Source organism: Saccopteryx leptura, chromosome 2 (genome assembly GCF_036850995.1).
Source record: "Saccopteryx leptura isolate mSacLep1 chromosome 2, mSacLep1_pri_phased_curated, whole genome shotgun sequence".
In the NCBI taxonomy this organism is placed as follows: Eukaryota; Metazoa; Chordata; class Mammalia; order Chiroptera; family Emballonuridae; genus Saccopteryx; species Saccopteryx leptura.
This window is the reverse complement of record NC_089504.1, coordinates 138,105,318-138,125,420: the sequence shown is the minus strand read 5'-3', so window position 1 is coordinate 138,125,420 and position 20,103 is coordinate 138,105,318. Positions and strand designations below refer to the sequence as shown.

The window sequence follows — 20,103 nt, the reverse complement described above, 5'->3', positions numbered from 1 at the left end:
GTATGCAACTTTATTAGAAGCGTCCTCTTAACATCGCACCAACAACATAACATGAGTAACATCCTCTCTGCCTCCAAACACTTTCCAGTCGCTATGGTAACGTTTAAACATGCCTTAAAAATAAGATACAACACAAAAACAAATATAAAGTGCATGAAAAATACAACTCACCATTGTTATGAATATTGTAAGTTAAGGGTTAATTATTATAATGTTTATATAGAATGAGAGATAGTAGCCTATCTCTCAATAACCATAACGCCAAATCAGTGGGAGCCCTGAGCTTGCTTCTCTGCAATGAGACAGTCCCATCTAGGGGTTAATGGGAGACAAAGACACCCGAAGTGTGTTGCTTATGTCCAGTCTATTCTGTAATTTTGTTTTGGTTGTTGTCACTGCAGAAAATCCTGCTTCAAACAAATAGGATGTCGGAAATGGCAACAGGGTTTTTAGTGCTTTTGTGGCGATCTCAGGGTATTCTGCCATGACTTTAATCCAGAACACGGGTAGAGATGTAGTCTCGAACATATTTTTAAGGCCGCCGTCATTTGCGATCTCCAGTACTTGATCCTCTTCTTGCATAGACACGCTGGATTCACCTGGTTTGTTGACAAATGGATCGTGGATCCATTCCTTGGCAATTCGTGGGTCTTTTGTGGTTGGGAAGTAGCGTTCAAACTCTTTTAAAAGCAAATATAGGTGATCATGCACCAGCTGGGACAATGAAGGCGTGGGCTCAGTCTCTTCCAAAATTCCCGTGAATGTTTGAAACATGTCAAATATATCCCTGTTCACGCATCGTCCCCACAAATCCAGTTTGGCTTTAAATGCAGCTACTTTATCTGCCAACTTGAAGACAGTTGTCATTTTCCCCTGAAGTGACCGATTGAGTTCATTGAGGAGGTTAAATATGTCGCACAAGTAAGCGAGTTTTGCGACCCATTCCTCGTCACTGAAATGTGCTGCTAGTGGTGACTTTTTTTCTGAGAGAAATCTCTGCAGCGGCTCTCATAATTCAAACACTCTGGCCAGGGACCTCCCTCAGGATAACCATCTTATTTCTGTGTATAAGAGAAGGTGTCTGTGCTCCGCGTTCATTTCCTCACAAAGCTGCTCGAACAGGCGCGAGTGAAGGGCGTGTTCTTTGATGTGGTTAATAACTTTAATGACATCATTCAATACGCTGTTAAATTCCGGTGGTATATTTCGGCTAGCCAGCATTTCCCTGTGAATGACACAATGCGTAGACTCGCATTCAGGTGCAACCTCCTTAATCCGAGTAGTTAAACCAGACATCCTTCCGGTCATGGCAGCAGCTCCATCTGTGCATATGCCGACACAAAAAGACCATTTCAGTTTTCCAGATACATAGTCATCCAGCGATTTAAATAGTTCTGCGGCTATGGTTTTGGTTGGCAATGATAGTGCACATAACATATCCTCATGCACATCCTCTTGATAAAGATAACGCACGTAAACAAGTAGCATTGCCTTTTTGTCAATATCTGTAGATTCGTCAACCTGGAGAGTGTACCACGGTGATTTATTAATTCTTTCCAACAATTGTGATTCAATGTCCTCTGCTAGTTCCTCAATGCACCGTGTGACGGTGGTAGCCGAAAGAGGCATCTGTGCTATCTTTTTAACTGCAGCCTCTCCTAGAAGTTCACAACAAATGTCTTTAGTGGCTGGAAGGATCAATTCTTCACCAATGGTGAATGGCTTCTTAGCCTTAGAAATACAATTAGCCACCAAGATGATGCTCTCAGTGCACTCGCATTTATTGATGTAGTGGCCACCAGTAATTGTTTCTGTCCTTCTTGTTCATGCTCTTTTCTTTCGAAATACTCAGAAGGCTTGTCTTTTAAAGTAGGGTGCTTGGTCTCCAAGTGGCGAAGCAGTTTTGAAGGCTTCACTGCCTCATTACTTAGCCAGTCGCCACATATTATGCAGAGCGGCCTTGGTGCGCGAGAATCACCAGTTGAGATAAATCCATACTTCAAGTAGGACTCCTGGTATTGTCTGTTAAATGAAGCCTTCTTCTTCTTCGAGGTCATAGGTTCTTCTTTTGCCTCCTCACTGGCCCTTTCCACTTCACAAAAAAACTTTCGATGAAATTTTGTTTTTCACTCATTTTAGTAGTTTATGGGCTTAATTTTAGCAGCAACGTATCACGTGACCGAGACAAGCGTCAGGAGTGAGTCTTAGACAGATGTAACAGAGGGAATCTGGTCATTTTTTAAAAATAAAACATTGGTCAGACTTAAATATAAATAAAACGGAAATAATGTAAGTTATTTATTCTTTCTCTGAGGACCAGTACCAGTCCATGGCCCGGGGGTTGGGGACCACTGCACTAGATGTTTCCCAGAGGATACTAATCAATCTGTGTAGCTAGAGGATGTCAGGCAGGTATTCCCTGCTTTAATTCAGGCCACTATCCTGACAAGAACAACTCAGGAGAAGAGAAGTGTCTTTCAGTCTTAGAATTAATTATATACTCATTTTATTCCTCTGAACTAATAACTGGCTTACACATGTTTGGCATAGCACTTGCACTAGTAGGTGCTTAACAGAATGGCCTTCCCTGAGGGATAAATTCTGTAGCAAAATAAAATACCTGTACAGCACAGAATTCCCATTTTTCTTTGCCAAAGTCTGAAAAACTGTGGTTACATATGACTGCACGTACACATCAAAAGCATCTGCCAACTCAATGGTATTGCTCTCAGTCTGAAGCTTAATGGTGGATCTGCCCATCACAATAAGAGTTAGGTATTAACAGTAACTTGGAGTGACTCAGTGCCCTTCTCTGCTCACTGGCCTCAGCAGAAAAGATGATGAAAAATAAGTGAATTGGGTGAGTACACGGACACAAGATGGGCATCACCTGCTCGACTCTTTTAAATCCTATTATTTATTTATTTATTTTTGGGTATTTTTCTGAAGTTAGAAACGGGGAGGCAGTCAGACAGACTCCTGCATGCGCCCGACTGGGATCCACCCAGCATGCCCACCAGGGGGCGATGCTCTGCTCATCTGGGGCGTTGCTCTGTTGCAACCAGAGCCATTCTAGTGCCTGAGGCAGAGGCCACAGAGCCATCCCCTCAGTGCCTGGGCCAACTTTGCTCCAATGGAGCCTTGGCTGCAGGAGGGGAAGAGAGAGACAGAGAGGAAGGAGAGGGGGAGTGGTGGAGAAGCAGATGGGCGCCTCTCCTGTGTGCCCTGGCCGGGAATCAAACCCGGGACTCCTGCACACCAGGCCGACGCTCTACTACTGAGCCAACCGGCCAGGGCCTAAATCCTATTAATTTTAAACATATCTTCCCTCTCTGTTGTAATGGCAAGTGACACAAATAAATTAAGATGTAATAAAGAACTGAACACTAGCCTTAGCTGGTGGCACAGTAGATAGAGCATCATCTCGGATCACTGAGGTCTCCAGTTGGAGCCCAGGTCATTGGTCATAGTCTGGGTTGCTGACTGGAGTCTAAGGGTACCTGCTCAATCCCAAGGGTGCCAGCTTGATCCTTAGGGCACTGTCCATCTCCAAGGTTATCAGTTCAAGCTCCAGTCAGGGCACTTATGAGAAGCAATCTATGACACAACTAAGTGAAACGGATTGATGCTTCTTTCTCTATCTCTCTGGTCCTCTCTCTTGAAATAAAAAATTAATTACTAGCCAAAGTTACATATTTATTATCTTTTCTTCTTCTTTTTCTTTCTTAATGGTCTAGAAAATGCATTTCCAATAAGGGGAGGTATCACTCCTGTGTGGTAGGCTTAATAACACCCCCCCCATACACACACATACACACAAAGATATTCAGGTCCTCGTCCCTGGAACTGTGAATGTTACTTCCATGCAACAGAGACTTTGCAGATGCGATTATGGGTTTTGAGGTGGAGAGATTATCATGAATGATCCGGGTAGACCACAAGTGTAATCAGTGTCCTTAGAAGAGAGAGGCAGAAGATTTGACATAGAAGAAGGTAACGTGGTCCTGAAAGAAGAGGCTACACGGCCGGCTCTGAAAGATGGAAGGGTCAGCAGCCAATGAAAGCAAGAAATGTAATTCTAGAAGCTGGAGAGAGGTGTAATCTGAAGGAGGAACCGGACACTCCACTTGCATCTCCAAGAGGAAGTATGGCCCTGCCAGCACCTTGACCTTAGCCCAGTAATCTGCGACTGCAGGTCTCCACAACCGTTAAGAGAATCAATCTGCTGACTGAAGCCACAAAATTTGAAGTACATTGTTGCAGCAGTCATAGGAAATACAGCCCTGCCCTGCAAAATCTCATTCCTCAGTATTTAATTGTGAGGCAATTAGGAAAAATATCTAAAAAGGCTTCTTAATGCCCAGGCCGGGAGCTCAGTTGTTTAAAGCATCATCGCCATACACCAAGGTTGTGGGTTCAGTCCTCAGTCAGAGCACATAAAAGAATCAACGGAGTAATGCAGGAGTTAAGTGGAACAACAGATTGATCTTTCTCTCTCCCTTCCTTTCTCTCTCTAAAATTAAAAACATTAAAAATAAATAAAAAGGCTCCTTAAGGAGATAAGGAAAAGAAAGCTGTGAAACAACATTTCATTGTAAACAATGCCCATGAAAGATTGATTCAAATAATGATGTAAGATCTGTGCTACTCTCTGGGCCCAGTTTCATTATCATTAATACCTAGGAGCAAGAGGGATGTTTCTATTTTGACAGGTTCTTTTATATCCATCATTCTAACGAGGAATATTTTGTCATCCAGAAAAAGGCTGCTGGCCTCTTTTTTATACAGGTAGTCAAATCTTACCTCCTTATTTAAAAACAACAGTGGGGCCATATCGTGTGCCAAAGCCCATCAGGAAATACTTTTTTTGTGTGTGTGTGTGACAGAGACAGAGAGAGACAAAGAGAGGGACAGATAGGACAGACAGACCAGAAGGGAGAGAGATGAGAAGCATCAATTCTTTGTTGCGGCACCTTAGTTTCTCATTGATTGCTTTCTCATATGTGCCTTGACCGGGGGCTCCAGCAGACTGAGTGACCACTTGCTCAAGCCAGCGACCTTGGGCTCAAGCTATGAGCCTTGCTCTAACCAGATGAGCCTGCACTCAAGCTCCTGACCTTGGGGTTTTGAACCTGGGTTTTCCGAGTCCCAGTCTGAGGCTCTATCCATTGCGCCACTGCCTGGTCAGGCAGGAAATACATTTTGATAACCTAGATTTCTTTAGTGCACTTCAGACAGTAAGGTTTTTGTACATGGTGATAGGTTCGGAAGAGATGTTTACTTTTCTGCTTTTTGAAAAATTAAGTGAAACTAAAACTCTATCAGACTGCTATTTCTAAAGCTTAGAATGTTTAATATTATTGAACAAGTGATGATGAGGAAGCTAGTTAAGGAGGTTATCAAGAAATAGCCTTTCTTATGGGATACAGAGTATTCTACTCTTAAGTCAAATTGAAAGCTAAAGTTTGGGTCTATTAATCAATTTAACATAATTGGTCTAAAATATTTATTTTTAAAACTGTATGTTCATTAAGTATTAAAAAGTATAATTCAAGATATATATCAAAATTCGTTCTATCACTGAAATCACTTGTTAATTTGCTCTTATTGTCTTACTCAAGTATAAGTTTCCTTAACCTTCAAGAAATTAAGTTCTGAGTAAATTGAGATATCCTACATTGTTAGATTAAGCTATAAATTCCCTTAAGAGAATTAAATGCCTGAACAGAATCTTAATCAGGCTACATCTGCCAACCAGAATGTTCTCTGGAAATAGAGGTCAAGATGTAAAAAAAAAAGAAAGAAAGAAAAGGATTAAAATTGTCCAGTAAGCATTCCAGCTGAAACGCTGACTGTGCACTGGTAGGCCTGCCACCCAGTCTGCACAGGGAGCAAAACCTGAGCTTGGGCGGGAGAAAAAGTCTAAAACTGAACCGAGCTATTTTTAGTTCAAGAATCATTATGTACAAAAATGCATTGTGCACAGATCTTTATTCCTATATTCTAAGATGTAGAAAACTAGCGTTTGACCCTATTCACAAGACGGGAAAGGGAAGGGAAGGGAGGGAGGGGAGGCAGAAGGAGAGATGAAGGAAGGGAGGGAAGAAAAATAAAAGAAATCCATATGCATGCTAACATGTCACAGATAATCAATATATATTTTATATAACCCACATATATATGGGAAGTATAGTATATACCATATCAATTTTACATTTTAAAAAACAGGCTGCCTTAGTCAGAGAAAGACAACTACCATATAATTTCACTCAGATGTGGAATCTAATGAACAAAATGAACTAACAAGCAGAACAGAGACAGACTCGTAGATGGAAAGCAGGCTGACAGCTGTTGGGGTGAGGAGCTTGGTGGGTGGGATTGGAGAGATTGAACAAAAAAAGAGAAAAAACTCATGGACACAGACAACAGTGTGGTGACGCTGCGGGTGCGGGATGCGAGGAGGTGGGGGGGCCTGGGGAGGGTAAACGGTGATGGACGGAGACCTGACTTAGGGTGGTGAACACACAATACAGGGTACCGATGATGTGCTGCGGAATTGTGCACCTGAAACCTGTATAACTTTGTTAACCAGTGTCAGCCCAATATATTCAATAAAAAGGAAAAGAAACAAATAATTAAAAAAATAAAAAGCTGCCTTTCACTGTTTATTATTTTTAATTAAAGATAATTGGTGAAAATTTAATTACAATTAAAAACAATCAAGAGATTATGCAAGATTACTTTCAAAACAGACTTTTTATTTTACCAGTGTCAGGTCCAGAGCTGCCAGCCACTTCTACAGTCTGCCCTGAGCAATGAATGCTCCCTCCCACTTTCTAACTTTAGCTCAACCTTCCCTGCAGTTTCCCATTTAATTCTTCATTTGGCACTAGTTTCATGACTGGCTATTATAAAGGAAGTTGGTGTGACTGTCCTATCAGGCCAGAAGTTTATGCCCCTTTTTATTGTCTAATGCAGAAAGAAAAGAGTCATGGACAAAAATGGTACTATTTTTTTTTTCTTTTTTTTGTATCTTTCTGAAGCTGGAAATGGGGATAGACAGTCAGACTCCCGCATGCGCCCAACCAGGATCCACCCGGCACGCCCACCAGGGGGTGACGCTCTGCCCCTCTGGGGCATCGCTCTGTTGTGACCAGAGCCACTTTAGCGCCTGGGGCAGAGGCCAAGGAGCCATCCTTAGCGCCCGGGCCATCTTTGCTCCAATGGAGCCTCGGCTGCGGGAGGGGAAGAGAGAGACAGAGAGGAAGGAGAGGGGGGGTGGAGAAGCAGATGGGCGCTTCTCCTGTGTGCCCTGGCCGGGAATCGAACCCGGGACTTCTGCATGCCAGGCCGACGCTCTACCACTGAGCCAACCGGCCAGGGCCAAAAAATGGTACTATTTTGAAGCTGTGTCCCAATGATGTCTAACATCTGGATGCTGGAAATACTTACATGTTTTTAAGATTTCCCCCAAATGTTCGGGATTATGGAGATGCAGGTTCTTATTATTTCCCCAAAATAACGTCAAAAAGGCTAAAGATAGTTTTGATTAAAGATCAACGGACATCGTTTTGAGAATGTCACAGAAGCTGCCGTATTGTTTCTCATTGAAAAACATAATAACCCAACTTCCCAAATCATGGGGAAAAAATATTACCAATCATTACAAAGAGAATGATGTGTAAGTACTCCTTAAGGCAATGCACACAATTTAATCATGAATCACTGACTCTCTGAGCATATGGGATCACGGCAGGAGTTAAGATGACCTTACAGATGTGTAGAAGGCACATCCTTGGTGTTTTATTTTTATTTTTTATTGATTGATTTTAGAGAGGAAGGGAGAAAAAGAGAGACAGAAACATCGATCTGTTCCTGTATGTGCCCTGACCAGGGACTGAACCAGCAAACTCTGTGCTTCAGGATGACACTCTAACCAACCAAGCCATCCAGCCAGGGTTCATCCTTTGTGCTTTAATGGAAACGTGGCTCCTCCTTGGGTGCACTGTTCCCCTGCTACCCTCTCCAGTGCTCGCCTGGAGGTGGGATGGGTGCCCCTTTGGCACCCATGGATGCTTTCAGAGCATTCTCCCTCCCACCTTCCCTAAAACTCCTCGGCTTTAAATTGCATGTCATCATGAAATTATTTTTTTAAAGCTGGTATAGATAAAGTTTTAGAGAAACAAATTGTTAGTGGTTTTCACTGGGACCAGGTAGTGGCAGCAGGGTGGGCACAGTCACTGCATACTGTCCACTACCTGCATCATTACCGTCACCTACCAAACACCAACGTGTCCCCGCTGCCCATTCCTCCAAGGCTGGCTTTAGCTCCTGGCTTATTGCCAACATCTCCAGAACTTCTCGTCTATATTCCCAGATTCTCAATATTCACGTAGATGACCTCAGTTCCTAGAATTCTTCCTCCTGAACGAATTTCTCCCCATCCACTCATTCCACACTCATACCTTAGTGACGCACCCTCCCAGGTGATGCTCTCACCATCGTCTCTCCTCAAATCCCCAATGCCTCCTCCATCTTCCCTCTGCTGCCGACCTCTCTCCCTGCTTCCGTGAGGAAATGAAGCAGCCTGAAGAGACTTTCCAGCACTTCTTCATTCCTACACCTACACGCTCGGCCTTTCCAGGCACTGCCAAAGACGTTGGTAACGCCCTACTGCTTTCAAAGGGCAATCCCTCCATTTCTGTTCCAGATCCCATTCCTCCCGTCTCCACTCAGGGCCATTAGGTGCTGTGGGCATTTCCCCCCTCTCCTCTCACATTCTTACAATTTCCTTCCCCCCTCGGTCATAACCATCAGCAACTGGCATTCACATCTGCAATTATTTCTTTCACCTTGAAAGAAAAAAAAACACATTTTTTCTTGAGCCTCTTTTATACCCTAGCTACCTCCTCCTTTCTTTGGCCTTTTTTGCAAACAAAACCAACACCTGAAAAAAGTTGCCTCTATTCTGTCTCCAATTCTCCTTTTATTCTCTCTAAAATACATTTGCTCCCACCACTCCAGGGAATCTTCTTTCACTGAAGTGACGCATGACTCCCTCTTGCTAAAATCCAGTGGTCGTACGGAGAAGCCATGAAGCAGGGGGCACATCAGTGACTCAGTTTTCTAATATTGAGGCCAGAGCTTTCCCATACATGCTCCTGAGTCTAAGACTGGCAATTCCGCCTCATCAGAGACTCAGTAGAAACTGTCCAGAGTGTGGGCAGACCAACCTCTGGGTTTCAGAGGCCACACCCACCAGACTCCTGGGGCCACAACCTACAGTGGTCTGTGAAAAAAGTATGGACAGACTGACATCTGGGGCCAAGGGGCAGCCACACACACCACCCTTTCTAACCCTTGCATTGCTGCATGCCCTAGACCCCACCAGATGTTTATTCACTGGCCAAGCCCAACAAGCAGCCAACAGACAAAGGCTGCAAGAGGTGGGACTCAGGAAACCTTGGCCTTTAAAGCAGACCTTCCCCCAGGCCCAGTGTGGGCAAAAGCCAACTAGATGTGCAGCTAGGTATTTCCATATACACCTAGGCCCAGCAGAGACAGCCACAAAGTCTGGATTGCTTGTAGCTCTAAGAAGGTTGCTGAGGGCCAGTCATGGGCAGTGTTTCCCACTGGTCTGCACCAGGTTTCCTGCCAGGGAGGCCCAGGGCTGGCACATCCAGTTTGCCAACTGTGGAGAGCATAAGTTCAGGACCTAACAACCCTAGCTACAGTGGTAGCCAAAGGAAGGGCTCCTCACACCTGGCCAAGCTGAGGCAAATTTCGCTCTGTGATCAGCACCAGCACAGCGGCTCATGTGCATTGGATTGGGTGGAGCTTCACAGTCAGCAAGCCTGGGCGCTGGATATCCTGTCCAGCTGGGCTAGATTCCACTGGGGGAAGGGAGAGAGGCTTGGAGCATGGACACTTAAAATGTGGGTCCCTGTTAGTGTACTGTTGAATCTGGTCAAGGGGCTTAGCCACTTTCAGGCAGGGGGCACAGTCAGCCCCTAGAGAAGGCTCTCTCAGTCTTCCTCCCTGAGACCAGGGTCTCACCAGTAGTAAGAATTTCTGCAGAGAGAACTATTGGCCCCACTTCGATCTGAACCTGCTGCTCACCTTGTTGAGGAGAAATAAAATTTGAGTATCCAGCCGTGGCTGAAGGATCAGGCTCTGGAGTAGGGGCCACATTCCCCATACTGAGCTCCTGACCAAGAGACCCCTGAGGCGGGGGATCCCACTGGCGTTGTATTCCCAACCTCAGCTGCCCTAACCCAACAAGCTAGCAACCTATAGAGGGGTTGGCTGGGTGAGGACTGTCTGAGCTCATACTACAGTTATTCTACAGAAGACTGTGAGAAGACCACGCAGCTGCAAGAGGAGGTGGAGCAGCTGAAAAGTAGAGGCAAATCTTGCAGAGCTTGGGGCTTTTACAAAGCTGCGGTCATCTCTAAGCAAGAGGAAGCTGATCCTTATACACAGGTTGGCCCCTCCCACATGACCCAGGCACAAAAAACACAGACACAAACAACAGAAAGAGCAGTAGCTGCAGACAGGTAGCCCACAGTGGGTTACAAACAACAGCTGACAGCAACCCAAGAAGATCTAGAACCAACACAACTGGTAGTGGGTGGAAGACAGCAGCAACCCTAGACTCAGCTAGCTACACAAGCAGCATGCCCAAAGGAGGAGTCTAGCAGATACCAGACACTGTGGAGAATAAAGATGCCCAACAGGACAGACATTGCACAGTGTGTAATACACATGATAAAGGTTGACCCTTAGAGCCAGCCAGCTGAAGGGATAGCCATACCCACAAAAGGACCAAATATATTCAATACTCATATAACAGGAGGGAAAACAGTACCCTCAAGAAGCATTTCTAGAACAAGGAAAACAGGTGGCCTGGAAATCAGTACCACTGAGCCTATCTTCCTCATAAAGACACCACAAAAACTTTCATGACGGTGCAGTGGATAAAGCGTCAACCTGGAATGCTAAGGTCGCCAGTTCAGAACCCTGTACTTGTCTGATCAAGGCACATATAGGAGCTGATGCTTCCTGCTCCTCCCCTCTTTCTCTCTCTCCCTCTCTCCCTCTCTCTCTCCTCTCTAAAGTAAATAAATTTAAAAAAATTTCTAAATAATAATGTATATACCTTATTAAAAAGTACATTTAAAAAACAAAAAGACACCACAAAAATTTCAAAGTCAGACAGCACTACCCAATGCAGACAAAATGGGTAGATAAAGAAATATGACCCAAATGAATCAACAAGAGAAATCCCCAGAAAAAGAACTAAATTAAATGGAAGTAACCAAAATAGCAGATGCAGAGCTTAAAATAATGATTTTTAGAATGCTCAAGGATCTTAGAGCAACACTGGATGGACATAACAAGCACCTAAATAAAGAGACAGCAAGCATCAAAAAGAACATTGAAATCATAAAAAAGAACCAGTCAGAAATGACAAATACAGTATCAGAAATGAAGGCAGCAGAAGAAGGAATCAATAGCAGGCAGGATGAAGCAGAGGATCAAATCAGCAATTTAGAAAACAAGATAAACATAAACACAAAAGTAGAGCAGCAAAACAAAAAGAGGCTCAAAAAGGCTGAAGAAACTAAGAGACCTCTGTGACAACATGAAGAGAAACAATATCTGCATCATAGGTGTTCCTGAAGGAGAAGAGAATGAAAAAGGATAGAGAACCTGTTTGAAGAAATCATAGTTGAAAATTTCCCTAAATTGATGAAGGAAAAAGTCACACAAGTTCAAAAAAACAGAGACTCATTAAAGAGGAACCCAAAGAGGCCTACACCAAGACACATCATAATTAAAATGCCAAAGTTAAGAGACAAAGAAAGAATACTAAAAGCTCCAAGAGAAAAGCAGTTAATTACCTACAGAGGAGCCCCCATAAGAATGACATCAGACTTCTCAACAGAAACAATTGAGGCCAGAAGGGATTGGCAAGAAATATTCAAAGTGATGCAAAACCAGAAACTATAACCAAGACTACTTTATCCAGCAAGCCTATCATTTAAAATTGGAGGAATAACTTCTCAGACCAAAACAAACAAACAAACAAACAAACAAACAAAAAACAACCTCAAGGAATTCATTTCAACCAAACCAGTACTGCAAGAAATATTAAGGGGCCTGCTGTAAAAAGAGCAAAGGAAAAAAAAAAAATCGAGAAAAAGAGGATTGTAGATTGAAAGACTAAAATGGCAATAAATAAGTACATAAGTACATATCAATAATAACCTTATATGTAAATGGATTAAATGCTCCAATCAAAAGACACAGAGGAGCTGCATGGATAAGAAAACAGGACCCGTACATATGCTGAAAACAAGAGACTCACCTCAGAATTAAAGATACACATAAACTGAAAGTGAAGGGATGGAAAAAAGTATTTCATACAAATGGAAATGAAAAATAAACTGGGGTAGCAACACTTATATCTGACAAAATAGCCTTTAAAACAAAGGCTATAGTAAGGGATAAAGAAGGTCACTACATCATGATAAAGGGAGTAATCCAACAGGAGGATGTAACCAGTGTAAATTTTATGCACCTAATGTAGGAGCACCTAACTATATAAAGAAGATTTTTATGGACATAAAGGATGAGATCAGCAGCAATACAATAATATATAATAGTAGGGGATTTTAATACCCCACTAACATCAATGGACAAATCCTCCAGACATAAAATTAACAAAGAAACAGCATACTTAAAGCACACACTAGATCAACAGCATTTAACAGATATCTTCAAAATCTTTCACCCCAAAGCAGCAGAATACACATTCTTTTCAAGTGCTCATGGTATATTTTCTAGGATAGACCACATGTAAAAACACAAAACAAGTCCCAAAAAATTTAAGATTAAAACCATATCCAGCATCTTGTCTGGTCACAATGGCATGAGGCTAGAAATCAACTACCAACGGCATACTTCAAAGGTACAGAACAAATCACATATCCAAGCAAAGGCCTTGGATCCAGCATATATAAAGAATTCTCAAAATGTACCTGAAATAAGAAACAACGCAATTAAAAAATGGGCAAAGCTTGAAACAGAAAGTTTACCACGAAGACTATATGAAAAGCAAATAAACACATAAAATGTTTAATATTATTAGCTACCAGAAATATGCAAACTAAAAACACAATGAGATACCATTACACACCTATTAGAATGGCTAAAATAAAAAATACTGATAATATCCAGTGCTGGAAAGAATGAATGGAAACGAGAACTCGTACACATGGCTAGTGGAACTAAATAATGATACAGCCACTCTGGACATGTTAAATACATACTTACCACTAACCCAGAATGCCCACCCTTCTAATTATTTAGAAGAATGGAAACTTTGTTCACACAAAAACATTAATGTACATGAACGTAAATAGCAGTTCTATTTATAATGCCAATATCTGAAAACAGCCTGACCAGGTGGTGGCGCAGTGGATAGAGCATCAGACTGGGATGCAGAGGACCCGGGTTCGAGACCCCGAGGTCGCCAGCTTGAGTGCGGGCTCATCTGGTTTGAGGAAAAGCCCACCAGCTTGAACCCAAGGTCACTGGCTCCAGCAAGGGGTTACTCAGTCTGCTGAAGGCCCGCGGTCAAGGCACATATGAGAAAGCAATCAAATGAACAACTAAGGTGTCGCAACGCACAACAAAAAACTAATGATTGATGCTTCTCATCTTTCTCTGTTCCTGTCTGTCTGTCCCTGTCTATCCCTCTCTCCGACTCACTCTCTGTCTCTGTAAAAAAAATAAATAAATATCTGAAAACAACCCAAACGTTTTTTTAACAGGCGTTTAAAGAGAACAAAACTGCAGTCTATCCATACAGTAAAATATTATTTGGCAATAGAAAGAAACAGACTTTTTTATTTTCCTTAAGTGAGAAGTAGGGAGGCAGAGACAGACTTCTGAATGTGCCTCGACTGGGATCTACCTGGCAAGCCACCTATGGTCAAGCTATTGATACATTATGCAACAAGTTAGATGAAATCTCATTGGCATTGCTGAGAGAAAGGATTATATAATTTATAATTCCATTTACGTAACTTTCTTAAAAAGACAAAAATTATAGTGACAGACAACAGACGATTGGTTATCAGAGATTGGGGTGGGGAAGGTGTAGGACTACGAAGAAACAGCATGACACAGGGGAGATGTGGGGGATGGTGAAACTGTTCCACATTCTGATTGTGGCTGTGGTTACATGACTCTTCATATGACCTATAAATTCACAGACTTAAAACCAAACATACAATTCAATGAGCCTATAATTAATTAAAGTAACCCTACAAACAAACCTGTATATGTAACATTATTTCCCAAAGGCACAATCAAATCATAAGCATTCAAAGGTAAACTGTCTGTATATTATTAAACTTTGCTTTCAAATTCCTGATGATGGTAATGGGGAGATTTATTTACAGTAGGTTCAGCAAATGTTGGAAAGAAGAACTTTCAACCAAAAGAAAGATAGCTCACTCTGCCAGAGTCGAAAAGCCAATAAGCAGCACTAACACTGTCAAGAGCAGGGGCTCTAGAGTCAGACTGACTGGTTCAGGACACCACCTTGACTACTTGTTGGACAAGTTGTTTTGCCTCTCTCTGCCTCACCTGTAAAGGCGGGATAGAAACAGTAAGTTTTTGGGGAGAATTAAAAGAGATAATGAATGTAAAGTACATGCAGTAAACTAACATAAATGTTAGCTATGACATTATTATTATTTATTTAAACCAATTAAAGACAGTGATAATTCTTTACTGTTTGGTGCTTTAACACCATTCCAGAGGCATGACGTCCATTCCCAACAAGTATGGCAAGCAGGAGAGAGCCTTTTCAGCTCTACCCATGCCATGCCTTCGCAGATGGTAAAAAATGTCTTTCAGCTACATATAAACACAGCTCCCAATGACCAATTATTCAGCCAGAAACTGTAAGAAAAGCTTTGTTATGTATTGGATGCATTAATTAAATAGTTTAATCTTTTCCCCACAAAGTAGGTCATCAGTAAGCACATGTCATAATGCAGTGACCCCTTCAAGAACCAGCCAGGTATGTAAGGCTGTTTACACTGATAGTAAGATCACCCAGTCGTCTCCCCTCTTTCAACCTACTGGCTGTTAAATAAGTGTTTATTGTTTTGGTGCCAGGATGTCAGCCATTACTTCCTGCTACCGTCAGAAGGTGCTGTGCCCTCTCCCTCTACTCAATTCATCTTTCTCATTGGTTGTTTCTGTCTTGCTATGTGTAAGTCTGATTACCAAATTTTGAAACAATAAGTTACATTTACATAGGTTTTACAGTTAAACATAGTTCTGGAGCTTTTTAACAACCAAAGCAGAAATAAAAACATACTATAATTCTTTTAGCCATGTTCATATCTCAACAGAAATAATTTTCTAGATAATAAATTCAAAGAGGTGTTTATCTAATATTTAACTTAAGAAAGTAGATATACATAAATAATGACAATTTTATGTTTATTATGTATTTACTTCATACTAAAATAACCTTTTAAAAATACATTATCATGAATAAAACTAGAACTTTTAGCAGAGCTGAGACCTAAGTATTGATTTTCTAATTCCTAATTCAGAAATTTCCCCAGTTTTTGCACTATGTTATCCTATATCCTATGCTTACCATATATGGAAAAGAATTTGACCACACACACATGCAAACATATGTACAAAGCTTCACAATACACACACACGTACCTTTGACAATACCAACAATCCTATTGCAGGAAGAGATGATTCCAGTAACTTAACTACCGAGTTCACACAGCATCTGTCAGGCGGATATAAACTATATCTTGCATTTGTTATCCTTGTCTACGTCTCATGGTCCATCAGGTCACGATTTTTGTTTGTTTGTTTCGTGACCTCTCTCCCAATTTCTATGAATTAGTCAATGTCCAGAGTACAATAAACAAACAAACAAACAAACAAATAAAATTGAGCCTACAATAAAGAAAAAAAACCTGGGATTTTAATTTATCACCAGTCTGGTACCAACATGCCAAAAAATGGAATGTATTCCTTTTCTCCTCTTAAAAATATAATCTCGCCCTGGCCGGTTGGCTCAGTGGTAGAGCGTCGGCCTGGCGTGCAGAGGTCCCGGGTTCGATTCCCAGCCAGGGCACACAAGAGAAGAGCCCATCTGCTTCTCCACCCCTCCCCCTCTCCCTCCTCTCTGTCTCTCTCTTCCCCTCCCGCAGCAGAGGCTCCATTGGAGCAAAGTTGGCCCGGGCACTGGGGATGGCTCCTTGGCCTCTGCCTCAGGCGCTAGAGTGGCTCTGGTCACGGCAGAGCGACACCTCGGAGGGGCAGAGCATCGCCCCCTGGTGGGCAGAGCGTCGCCCTCTGGTGGGTGTGCCGGGTGGATCCCGGTCGGGCGCATGCGGGAGTCTGTCTGACTGTCTCTCCCCATTTCTAGCTTCAGAAAAAATACAAAAAAAAAAAAATTATATATATATATATATAAAATCTCTTCTAAATACTAAGAGTTTCATTAGATCCATTAAAACATCTGGCCTGGATGAAAACCAGCAGGCCGTTGGGGTGTGGTGACACCCCTAGCTTTCAGCCCATCAGAGACAGTACCAACAAATACATTTTAGGCACACTTAGAAGACCAAGCAACAGAAGTCCGCTTTTTTTTTCCTTTTTATTACCTGACCAACCTGAATGAATACCTTCATCAGCTAAATATCCTCAAGCTATTTAAAATTAAAAAAAAAACAAAAACATTGGGTCGTAAGTTATTCTCTTACTACAAATCAACTAAATATAGAAATCAAAAGACTATAACCAAGGGAGATTATAAACAAAGGGCTATAATTCAGGAGATTACGGTGCTTATAGCAATTGCCAAAACTGTGATCCTGGGATACAGCCTTCCCAGCTTTAGGACAGCCAAAAAGTCTAAATTCACAGCGTGGCCTCCACAGCAGCAGCCACAGCCTCCTGTGCTGTAAACTTAAGAATAAAAATGCTTGAGTCCCACCTAGACCTACTGACTCAGAACCTCTGGGGGTGAGACCCAGGGCTCATGTCTTACTGAGGGATTCTGGTGCTTACTAAATTTCAAAACTGATCTGAGTGAAGGGTCCTCAAGTACTTTTTACTTTGTTACCTCACTTCATTCCCAACTTACATCCTCATTCTTGATTACCAACTCCTGCTGCTTATTACATATCTACTCATTGGAAACTGCACTCAAGCATGGCGTACCAAAGTGAGGATGCCCCGTCAATCACCACTGCTTTGCCTCAACAGAAAAACACCTCTGGATTCTTTGCCCCTTCCTCAACCTTCTTCAGTTGCAGCTGCCGTGACCATGGGGATGTGCAGCTTTGAGGATCCAATCACATGACATCAAAACCGCTTGACTTATCGATCACAGTTCTCCACAAATCACCTGTATGTGCACTTGGCCCTTATGTTGCCCAGGTCACGCCTTCTCTGCTAACCTGACACGGGAACCTGCTGCTCATGGCTGCCGAGCTTGTCCCCTGTGGATGTTCGACACCTCGTTTTATCAAGGATGGTGCTCTATGTCACTAGATGACTGTGGGTCCACTTCTGCAGTGAATGCCTGTCTTACAGGGATGCCTGGCATTAAGAGTGAATAACAATTTCTTAGGAGAAAGAGAATTTGCTACTACAAAGGATAAGCAAGTCATGGCCCAAACCCAACACATACAGATGCATCAGACAAAGAACTGGAGAGCAGCTTGGCTTTTAACAATCATTTGCAGTGAAGAGAAGAGGAGCAGGGCATCCTGAAAACTGTCTTATGTTCTTCTTATTACTTAATACCAAGAATGCTAACTGCCCTGGCCAGTTGGCTCTGTGGTAGAGCTACAGCCCTGTGTGTGGAAGTCCCAGGTTTGATTCCCAATCAGGGCACACAGGAGAAGTGCCCACCTGCTTCTCCACCCGACCCCCTCTTGCTTCTCACTTCTCTCTCTCTCTCTCTCCTCCCTTCCTGCAGCCAAGGCTCAATTAGATCGAGTTGGCCTGGGCGCTGAGGATGGCTCCATGGCCTCCGCCTCAGGTGCTAGAATGGCTCCAGTTGCAAGGGAGCAAAGGCCCCAGATGGGCAGAGCATCGCCCCCCTAGTGGGCTTGCTGGGTAGATCCCGATCAGGGCGCATGCAGAGTCTGTCTCTGACTCCCTTTCTCTCACTATTAAAAAAAAAAAAAAAGAAGAAGAAGAATGCTACCTTCTTGGTTGGCTCCTGTCTCTGTCTCCACAAGTCACAATGCTATATATGAGCATGTCCAAAGACAATGACCTAAGTAAAGCAGAAACTTTACTGTAGATATTCTTTTAGTTCACTGTACTATGAACATGTGTAAATGTAAATTATTTATTAAATACAATAAATTTTGGACAGCTTACATGTCAGAATAATAAAACGCTATCTGGAACGTCACTAATTTTAAGAAAGTTATCAGTGGATTACGTCTGTTATATTTCACAATACCAAACAATTTTTTTCACCTTACTTTTTTCTCTTATTAAACTGCTCAATTAATAACCCCACTTAGTAGTGGACCTGGTCCCTGTTGGTCAATCTCCACAGCACTCGTGTAGGAATTAGAGGACATCAGCGCCTCTTCCACAGCTTTCAATATGAAAAACGGAGTGGATGATTTAATATGAAGTTTCCAAAGATGCCCCTAAAAGGGCCTGGTGGACGAAGTGCTTTCAGCTCTCCGTGTCCCCAACATCAGCACAGACCGACTCTGCCTGGCACCCGCTGCAGCTGTGGGGACACTGACGAGAAACTGAGTCCCGGGGAGGACAGGATGGAGGAAGGAAGGCTCACAGACCTGATTCAGACCAGCTGTAATTTGCTGCCTTATCTACACCCAGGACAGGTTTGTGGTTCTGCTTCACCAGACTCTGAGGCCCCTCGGAACACACCCCCACGTCTCACTCCCCAGAGTGAAGAGTCCTGAGCTACCACCGCCCTTTTGAATCAGGCCGACACGGAGCAGTGCTGCCAACCACTGCTCTCCACGATGTAGGGAAACCAGGGAAGGAGGAAGAAGCGCTAAAGTCACCATATTGTTTAAACACCTTCACAGAAGCAGCAGGCCCAAATCCTCAATAGATAAAGATTTTAATTATTAATAGTGATGAGAGAGAGAGAGAGGAAAAGCCCATCTCAGAATAAGCTGCCATATCACTGAAAAGGCAGGCATTGTGCTAGCATCAGTATTATGTGCTTCTTGCTTAATGCAGCTCCTCTGGGTAAAGACGAAAGGTTTATTCCTCTCTCCCTGCTGGAACTTTCGTCCTCTCCCCCACACCTCTCTCTCAGGGGGTGTTTACCTCCTTCAGGTCCTGCACGACGGCGGTGAGCCTCTCATTCTCTGCCTGCATGTTCGTGACCACAGCCCGGCTCTGCTTCAGCTCGTTCTGCATCTCCAAGATCTTCCCCAGGTAGTAAGCTTCCTTGGACGCCGACTCCTGCAGAAGCGTTTCCTCCCGAGTCTCTCCATCCTCAGCCACTTTGCGGTGGATGGAGAAGGACTGCCCAAAGGCCTGCAGAGCATGTGAAGAGAAGAGTACACGATGAAATGCACTGAAACAGCACTATTAATCACACTGGGAAAGTGAGTCGCTTTGCTTTGCTTGTAAGAAGAGCTATTTTGCGAGATCCCCAGAAGCAAAAACTACATATTGTATTAATAGTCTAGCAGTTCTCATTGATATTTAAAATAATTCAAATGCAGCCCTGGCTGGCTGGCTCAGTGATAAAGCATCAGCAAGGCATCTGGAAGTCCCAGGTTCAATTCCCGGTCAGTGCACACAGGAGATGCAATCATCTGCTTCTCCACCCCTCTCACTCTCTCTTTCTTCCCCTTCTGCAGCCAAGGCTCCACTGGAGCAAGCTAGCACAGGCACTGAGGATGGCACCATGGCTTCCGACTCAGGGGCTAAAATGGCTCCAGCTGCAATGGAGCAACAGCCCCAAATGGGCATGCTGGGTGGATTCCAGTCAGGTGTATGCAGGATTCTGTCTCTCTGCCTCCCCGCTTC

At 43.1% G+C, this 20,103-nt stretch overlaps 1 protein-coding gene across 6 annotated transcripts in view; it reads right to left on the bottom strand.

Annotated features, from left to right (window-relative positions):
• The window catches only part of BICD1 (BICD cargo adaptor 1), a 233,090-nt gene that overhangs the window by 114,776 nt on the left and 98,211 nt on the right, over window positions 1-20,103 (bottom strand). For all 6 annotated transcript variants that reach the window (XM_066368923.1, XM_066368928.1, XM_066368927.1 and 3 more), the window contains exon 2: window positions 19,393-19,605. In XM_066368923.1, the coding sequence (XP_066225020.1) occupies window positions 19,393-19,605 (213 nt within the window). The remainder of the gene's footprint in view (window positions 1-19,392; window positions 19,606-20,103) is intronic.